The sequence below is a fragment of the Andrographis paniculata genome, unplaced genomic scaffold (assembly GCF_009805555.1).
Source record: "Andrographis paniculata isolate CXL003 unplaced genomic scaffold, ASM980555v1 Contig46END, whole genome shotgun sequence".
Classification (NCBI taxonomy): domain Eukaryota; kingdom Viridiplantae; phylum Streptophyta; class Magnoliopsida; order Lamiales; family Acanthaceae; genus Andrographis; species Andrographis paniculata.
In genome coordinates, this window is record NW_026137580.1 from 5,579,905 (window position 1) to 5,588,840 (window position 8,936).

At 40.7% G+C, this 8,936-nt stretch overlaps 1 protein-coding gene across 1 annotated transcript; it reads right to left on the bottom strand.

Annotated features, from left to right (window-relative positions):
• Positions 1 to 3,032: 3,032 nt before the first annotated feature.
• On the bottom strand, positions 3,033 to 4,187 carry LOC127252511 (uncharacterized). The gene is made up of 2 exons (XM_051276703.1): positions 3,905 to 4,187; positions 3,033 to 3,856 (listed from the first exon to the last, which is right to left on the bottom strand). Exons 1-2 carry the CDS (start codon positions 4,185 to 4,187, stop codon positions 3,033 to 3,035), a joined length of 1,107 nt encoding a protein of 368 aa, XP_051132660.1.
• Positions 4,188 to 8,936: the final 4,749 nt, after the last annotated feature.

Sequence of the window (8,936 nt, forward strand, 5' to 3'; positions counted from 1 at the left end):
ATCAAAGCTTCATATTTTGTAGAGTTATGAGTCATCTCCTCCATTTGAAGTTGCAGAATGATCTTTCGGGCTTCTGGCGCTTCTAATATAACTCCTGCTCATGACCTCCCTTTGGAACGAGAACCATCAAAAAAACATTTTCCAAGGACTAGTACCTATATAAGGTACCATCTTGCCTTTTGTTGGTTCACTATTCGTAAATTTAGCTAATATATCAGCCACCACCTGCCCTTTCACTGCCTTGATATGTCGATGTCTTAGCGTAAAGGGAGCCAATCTTATCGCCCATTTCATTAATGTTCCTTGCATAGTTGGTCTATGCAGAATTAATCTGATCAGATCCAACTTTGGAAACCACCTCGGTTTCTCTTGGCAAAATATAGTGCTCCAGTCGAGTACATGCGAAGACTAAAGAATAACATATTTTTTCAGGCATGGTATAATTCAACTCCGGCCCTGCTAAAGTTTTGCTTAAGTAGTGAATAGCTCTTTCTTTGCCGTCTTCTCATTCTTGTGCCAACTAACTACTTACCACACGAAACTATTTGCCACATACAGTCTAGGGGGTCAGTCTCCCCTTGGAGGAACCAACATGGGTGGTTTTATTAATGCCTGCTTAATTTCTTCTAATGCCTCTTGCTGCTCCGGACCCCAAGAAAAATCAGTTGCTTTATTCTTTAGCAACCTTGTGATGGGTTTTAACTTTCCTGCGGCATTTGATACAAACCTCCTTAGGTAATTTACTTTACCCAACAAACTTTGCACTTCTTTGACCGACCGAGGGGGGCGCATTGTTAAAATAGCTTTAGTTTTGTTTGCATCAACCTCTATCCCCCTTTCATGCACTAAAAAACCAGGAAATTTCCTGCCGAAACTCCAAAAATGCATTTCGTTGGGTTCATCTTAAGGTTGTATTGCTTCATCCGTAGGAAAGCATTTCTCAGGTCGACTAGATGTGTATCAAAGTCAGTATACTTAATAATCACATCATCAATGTATACCTCCATTGACTGCCCAATCAAATCGTGAAAGATAGTATTCATTGCCCGTTGATAGGTTGCTCCAGCATTCTTTAACCCGAATGGCATAACCGTCCATTCGTAGATCCCCAAGGCCCCTGGGCACCTAAATGCAGTTTTCGGTATATCTTCTTCTGCCAGTGAGATCTGATTATACCCTGCATAACCGTCCATCAAGCTCAAAATTCGGTGTCTTGCCGCTAAATCGATCAACATATCAGCTATGGGCATTACATAATCATCTTTAGGGGTAGCCAGATTGAGATATCTGAAATCAAGGCAGATCCGAATATTTCCATTCTTCTTGGTTACCGGGACAATATTGGCTAACCATTCTGCATACCGACAGGGTCGGATGAACCCTACTTTCAGCAATTTCTCAATTTCTTCTTTGACTTGTGGAAGTAGCTTTGGACTAACCCTTCTTGGTGGTTGCTTATACGACTTGAACCCTTTTTTAATGGGCAACCTATGTTCTATTAAATCGCGTACCAATCCGGGCAGTTCGGAATAATCCCATGCCAAACACTCCATATGGTCCCGAATTACCGCCACCATTTGCTTCTACTGGTTTTTAGACAACAAACCACTAATCCTGACCATCTTGGGTATTTGTTCGGTTCCTACACTGTATTCAATGAGCGGATCCTAAGTTGATAAGGAAGGTTCTGTTTTCTCCAGAAGGTCAAGCCAGCGAAAGCCTTCTCCTTCATCAACATTATTGTTGGAACCTTCCTCGCCATGTAGTCTAACCATTAATTTCTTTAAATAAAACTGTCTAGTCAACAAGTTGCATTCACCTATCTCTTCCATAATTAAATTTTAATAAATCTAACGTTTTTGGCTAACAACAGAGCCATAATAGAGAAAAATGTTTCTAATGAAACACATATCCCTGCGCAGTGAGCTTACAGCTCTTCCAGGGGTACTCATCCACCACAACTGTCTGTGAGATCAAAGGTACATATTCAGAGTAATGTACGGATTCTTCCACAATCTCTGTGGGACCGAATGGATTAGTGTTGGCATCCATTCTGAACACTTGATCTCCTTCCCAGAACATGATCTGCTGATGGAGAGAAGAGGGCACACACTTGGAAGCGTGAATCCAATCTCGCCCCAACAGGACCAAGTAAGTGGTGTTAGCATCCACCACAAAGAACACAGTTGAAATCACCTTCGGTCCCACCTCAATAGGGGTCACCATCATCTTCTCTGGTTTCGTTGGCTGCCCTGTGACGCTTGTCATCTCGATATCAACTGGAGACAAATCACCAACTCTTTTTCCCAATTTCCTCAAGGTTTTGAAAGGCATAACGTTGAAGACAGCTCCATTATCAACGAAAACCTTGTTAATCAGCTTACCACAGATGTGAGCGTTAACATATAATGGTTTCAAATGTGGGATCGCCCCTTCTGGTATAGGTCAAAAAACCATAGGTGGCGGACTGCTGCACGAATGTCCGGGGCTGCCAGCCATTGCCGCCCATTCTGGTTCCTCGTCTTCCAGACTTGCCCAGATAGGTTCATCATCTTCTTCAAACCACCGCATACCAGTCATCCTAACGTCGAACATGGTCTTGTCGACCTTTATTATCTTACTACGTAAATTTCTTGTCTCCTTTGGAGCAAATGATCCAAATATTAGCTCAGGGGCTTCCCCTTCGGCGGCTTCTATCTCGGATCAATGTTGATCTATCTGTAGAATTGACAACGGAAACATCTGGCCTTCTTAACAGGCCTTTCGATCTCCTGATGCTCCTTCCTTTTAGGCGGCGCATCTATTTTCTTCTTCCCTTTGTCTTCTCGCCTCCCATGCCGAGCTGCATACCTGCGTTTGGCATTACGGATTTGCTTACGATTCATACCTGGAAATCGAGGATCTATATCTATGGGTAAAGGCTTCCTATTCCGACTCCATTTGTCATGGACTGGTTGTGGCTTGCATGTTGGTCGATCTCGGACCACCACTTTGTCTTTCAACTTCACTTCGAAAGAGCCATCCTTGTTGTCCTATTTCTCTGCCACCCTGATTTCACAGGTCTTGAACTTATCATCTTGCTCATGCTCTCGCTCTTTTGGCTTGCGCTCCATCTGTTTAGTGTCACTTTCATCGTCCCTTTGTATGTTATGTGAGGAACACACAGAGATTACCGCAGTAGTTACTTTCGGGAAGGGCTGCTGCTCTACCCCTATCGTCTTGTATTTAAACCATCCAGCTTTTATGGCTCTCTGAATTTTCTTCCGGAAGTGCGTACACTGGTCAGTGTGATGCGTAAAGGAATTATGCCACTTGCAGTATGGCCTTCCATTTATTTCCTCATTTGTCACCAACCGTTGTCCCTTTGGGATGCGAATTTGTCCATCTTCTAGCATAATATCGAAGATCTCATCTACTTTGGATGCGTCAAATGTCGGTTGCTCCTGCTCTTCTTCCCCTGGGAGGTGTTTCAGTTTGGAACATACATAAGGCTTGTCATTTACAATTTCAGCCGTCATTTCTTTAGCACCTTTCCCTTGTTCATCTTCTGGTGCATACATCTCTGTATCGACACTGGCCATCTGCTGGACCTTGTTCTGTCGGAAGTTGTGGTCCTTCTCTTTAAAAAGGGATTCTAGTCTCCCTGCTTTAGATGCTAAACTGGCAAAATCTCCAACATCATGGGCTGTCAAAGCCTCTAGCAATTGCGTATGCATATTCCTGACCGCCAAATTGGTCATTTCGCTTTTCTTAATGACTGTTGGGCAACGCCCTTTCTTTAGTCGTATCCGCTCTATGAACTGGTAGGTGGTTTCTTCCGGCATCTGCCTAATCTCCAGAAGGTCAGTAAGTGAGACTGTCAGAAGAGGATTAAAAAACCTTGCATAAAAGGCTGCTTCCTAACCTTCCCAAGTTTGCAATTGCCCTAGCGGAAGATTTGCAAACCAGGAAAAGGTTGTTCTCGTGAGAGATAACCTGAACAGCTGCAATTTATGAAATGGATTGTTGCCTACTTCCCCTAGTTGAGCCGTGAAACGTCCCACATGCTCAATGGTCGATGCTCCGTCTTCTCCCGAAAATGAGTGGAAATCAGGTGGCCTATAATTCCTCGGGAGCGGATGCTCATTGATGATTTTTTCTGGAAATGGCCTTTGATAAGTAGGTCTGTTCACCGTTTGAGGATTCATTCCGAAATGCACCCGCAGGATTTGAGCAATGTCTTCCGGATCCACTCTGGGTGGAATGGGGCGAAAGCAGGAATAGGATTGTGAGTCTGTCCTCCCGTTCTCTCTTCTCTGGGGAAGGTTGGCTCAGCCCTGATACCCAATGGAACATTATTTGGGTATATCAGAGGGGTCTTTCCTCTATCGACCCTAATAGCGGCACTTGGCAGGGTGTTGTCTACATATGAAGGCCCCGCAAAATTTGTTTGTAGTCTAGATGGTGACATCCCTGGCGGTGTGATCGAATATTTTTGGAGAGTTTTTAAAATATCTTTTAAGATACAAAAAAAATGATATATGTATAAAATGAAAATAGTGTCATGTGTGTTCGTGTAGTCACTCCAAAAACTTCGTCAAAAATAAAAAATCTCTTTAACCGGTGAGTGTCCGGGTCGAACTCAGGGAATATGCGAATATCCTATATTTAATTAAAAAAAGTGCAATGAGTTAATGCAGTCGAAGAAACTGAAAAGATAAATTACGGAAATTAAATCTAACTAAAAAAACGATAAAATATACGTATCTCGAAAAGGATGAAGCGAGGCGTTTGTGTCTGACTTTTGCGTTCCTTAATGGCTAGATTTCCATGGATGAAATGAGCGGGATGACGATGGCGTGATAGCGAAAAATATATGTATAATTGCGAGGCGACACAGAGAAATGAACGTGATCGCATTTGCTTGCTTAAGCCGATTCTCGACTCGGTTGGTACTTGATCTTGGGGGATGATGTGACCATCATGACGGAATTGCACCACAAGTCCCAAGGACCATAAGGCCAGGAGCATTTTACAAGGCATTGGACCTCCCCTAAATTGCTATGCCTAATTGAAGGGATCCCATGAATCAATATCCCCTAAATAGATGAATTCCACAGATCAAGGGATTACTAATAATCATGAGATTGCCATGAATTATGGGTCAATAATACTAAATAAGGTTGATTATAATAAATATCTCATATGTGATTTTATTTCCTTTAATAGTGTACTTTCTTGTTTTAATTTTACATGGTTCCTCTATAAAAGGTCCCATAATCATCATTGTAAGAACAATACACTAAACCATGATATTTCTTATAAAATTTCTTTGCTTTCAAGAGTGATTCTTGCTAGCTTGATTATTCGAGATTGTGCGATGCAATCCTCGGTAATCTTTCAAAATCGGGTTGTTTTCGAGTGATTCGAGACAGTTCGTCGCCTCTCAATCGGTGTTGGACCGCTTGTTGCGTCAACTCCATTCCTTGATTGGTTTAGAGATCTTGTGTTGCGTGCTGCCTAGTTCTCACGTGGTGCTAATCCGATCAACCATGTGGATCGAGAATCCAGATTATCCTTCCTTATTCCTTGTTGGTTTAGAGATTTTGTGTTGCGTGTTGCTTAGTTCTCACGTGGTGCCTATCCGATCAATCTTGTGAATCAAGAAACCAAAGTATCCTTCTATCTATATCCTCTTCATCTCTATTTCTTCCACCAAATTCCGTATCTTTCTATTTCTTTATTTCCTGTGGTTTGCGAGTTTCCGAATCCTTCGGTTGCGCTCGCATCATCTGGTATCAGAGCTAGTTGATACAATCTCTTGATCGATATCACGGTTCATATTTGAAAAAAAAAAGTCAAAAAAAAGGCAAAAAAAAATCCGAAAAAAAAGAAAAAAAAATCCGAAAGAAAAAAAAACAAAGAAAAAAAAGTTACAAAAAAAAATAAAATTGGCATGAGAATATTTTGAAATGAACGGTTGATGGAACAACCTTTTGAAGAGGGAGGAGATGATGTGACCATCATGACGGAATTGCACCACAAGTCCCAAGGACAATAAGGCCAGGAGCATTTTACAAGGCATTGGACCTCCCCTAAATTGCTATGCCTAATTGAAGGGATCCCATGAATCAATATCCCCTAAATAGATGAATTCCACAGATCAAGGGATTACTAATAATCATTAGATTGCCATGAATTATGGGTCAATAATACTAAATAAGGTTGATTATAATAAATATCTCATATGTGATTTTATTTCCTTTAATAGTGTACTTTCTTGTTTTAATTTTACATGGTTCCTCTATAAAAGGTCCCATAATCATCATTGTAAGAACAATACACTAAACCATGATATTTCTTATAAAATTTCTTTGCTTTCAAGAGTGATTCTTGCTAGCTTGATTATTCGAGATTGTGCGATGCAATCCTCGGTAATCTTTCAAAATCGGGTTGTTTTCGAGTGATTCGAGACAGTTCGTCGCCTCTCAATCGGTGCTGGACCGCTTGTTGCGTCAACTCCATTCCTTGATTGGTTTAGAGATCTTGTGTTGCGTGCTGCCTAGTTCTCACGTGGTGCTAATCCGATCAACCATGTGGATCGAGAATCCAGATTATCCTTCCTTATTCCTTGTTGGTTTAGAGATTTTGTGTTGCGTGTTGCTTAGTTCACACGTGGTGCCTATCCGATCAATCTTGTGAATCAAGAAACCAAAGTATCCTTCTATCTATATCCTCTTCATCTCTATTTCTTCCACCAAATTCCGTATCTTTCTATTTCTTTATTTCCTGTGGTTTGCGAGTTTCCGAATCCTTCGGTTGCGCTCGCATCATCTGGTATCAGAGCTAGTTGATACAATCTCTTGATCGATATCACGGTTCATATTTGAAAAAAAAAAGTCAAAAAAAAGGCAAAAAAAATCCGAAAAAAAAAAAAAAAAAAAATCCGAAAGAAAAAAAAACAAAGAAGAAAAAAAAGTTACAAAAAAAAATAAAATTGGCATGAGAATATTTTGAAATGAACGGTTGATGGAACAACCTTTTGAAGAGGGAGGAGATGATGTGACCATCATGACGGAATTGCACCACAAGTCCCAAGGACCATAAGGCCAGGAGCATTTTACAAGGCATTGGACCTCCCCTAAATTGCTATGCCTAATTGAAGGGATCCCATGAATCAATATCCCCTAAATAGATGAATTCCACAGATCAAGGGATTACTAATAATCATTAGATTGCCATGAATTATGGGTCAATAATACTAAATAAGGTTGATTATAATAAATATCTCATATGTGATTTTATTTCCTTTAATAGTGTACTTTCTTGTTTTAATTTTACATGGTTCCTCTATAAAAGGTCCCATAATCATCATTGTAAGAACAATACACTAAACCATGATATTTCTTATAAAATTTCTTTGCTTTCAAGAGTGATTCTTGCTAGCTTGATTATTCGAGATTGTGCGATGCAATCCTCGGTAATCTTTCAAAATCGGGTTGTTTTCGAGTGATTCGAGACAGTTCGTCGCCTCTCAATCGGTGCTGGACCGCTTGTTGCGTCAACTCCATTCCTTGATTGGTTTAGAGATCTTGTGTTGCGTGCTGCCTAGTTCTCACGTGGTGCTAATCCGATCAACCATGTGGATCGAGAATCCAGATTATCCTTCCTTATTCCTTGTTGGTTTAGAGATTTTGTGTTGCGTGTTGCTTAGTTCACACGTGGTGCCTATCCGATCAATCTTGTGAATCAAGAAACCAAAGTATCCTTCTATCTATATCCTCTTCATCTCTATTTCTTCCACCAAATTCCGTATCTTTCTATTTCTTTATTTCCTGTGGTTTGCGAGTTTCCGAATCCTTCGGTTGCGCTCGCATCAGGGGATTTACAACGAGGCTTCAGCGACACCCGGCGAAGAACATTATAAGCAAGAAACCCTACTGTCACTAGGAATCTCTGTGACCCAATAGACCCCCGCCTATGCCCCATGAATTATTCTTCCAACCGTTCCGCTAGTGGCTCTACCCCTTTTATTACTTCTCTTTAATCGAAATCGAATTCAGAACAGCAACTAAGCAGGTCGACAAGGCTCCCGCGTACTTAGCTACGTTGAACTACCCGGAAACCGCTTTTGGCGCATAACAGGGCTGAAATAGTCGATTCTTCTGTCGCCCTTCCGCAACCTTGTCGAAATCCAACTTGAACAATTCAAATCAAACATGGAATTTTTGGGTGAAGGTGAGGTGGAGAAATATGATAGGAATTTTACTAGCTAAAATAATATGCTGGAATTAAAAGAAAAAGGGGGAGAAAATCAGTTTGCTCGCGACACAAAATCGAAAATCTCGTATTACTAAACTAGATAAAAATACGGAAGAAAAGAAAATGGAGAAAATGGAATGTATATTATTGTGTATATATGGTGTGTATGTATATATATCTATGGTGTATCTGTTTCTATCTATGGTCTATATATATATATATATATATGGTACAATTATAGGGGATATTTATAGGGGAAAAGCTTCTAGAAGCTTGACGGTTACAACCGCCAATAAATAACTACTTCTAAAAATAACTGCTAACTACCTCTAAAAATAACTATAAATAACTAACTCTAAAAATAGCTACTAATATAACTACTAAACTACCTATTTTCTAGAAGGTTCTAGAATAAAAATTACACAAAAATAGCCAAAAATTGGCTAAAAAGTAGTGCAGGATTTTAATTAAGGGAGCTGGGAGAGTGTAGTAAATGCAGGAGCTGAGGGTGCAGGAGACATAAATGCAGCAGAATTCTGTGCAGGAATTATTGTGGTGGCGCAGTAAATGCACTGCTGACCAGCGGCAATAAATGCAGCGAGAATTAATGCAGCCGCCGCTTCGCTTACTTCCACGTATGGCGTTCCGCTTCGCTTACTTCCACGTATGGCTTTCCGCTTCGCTCATATTTTCGT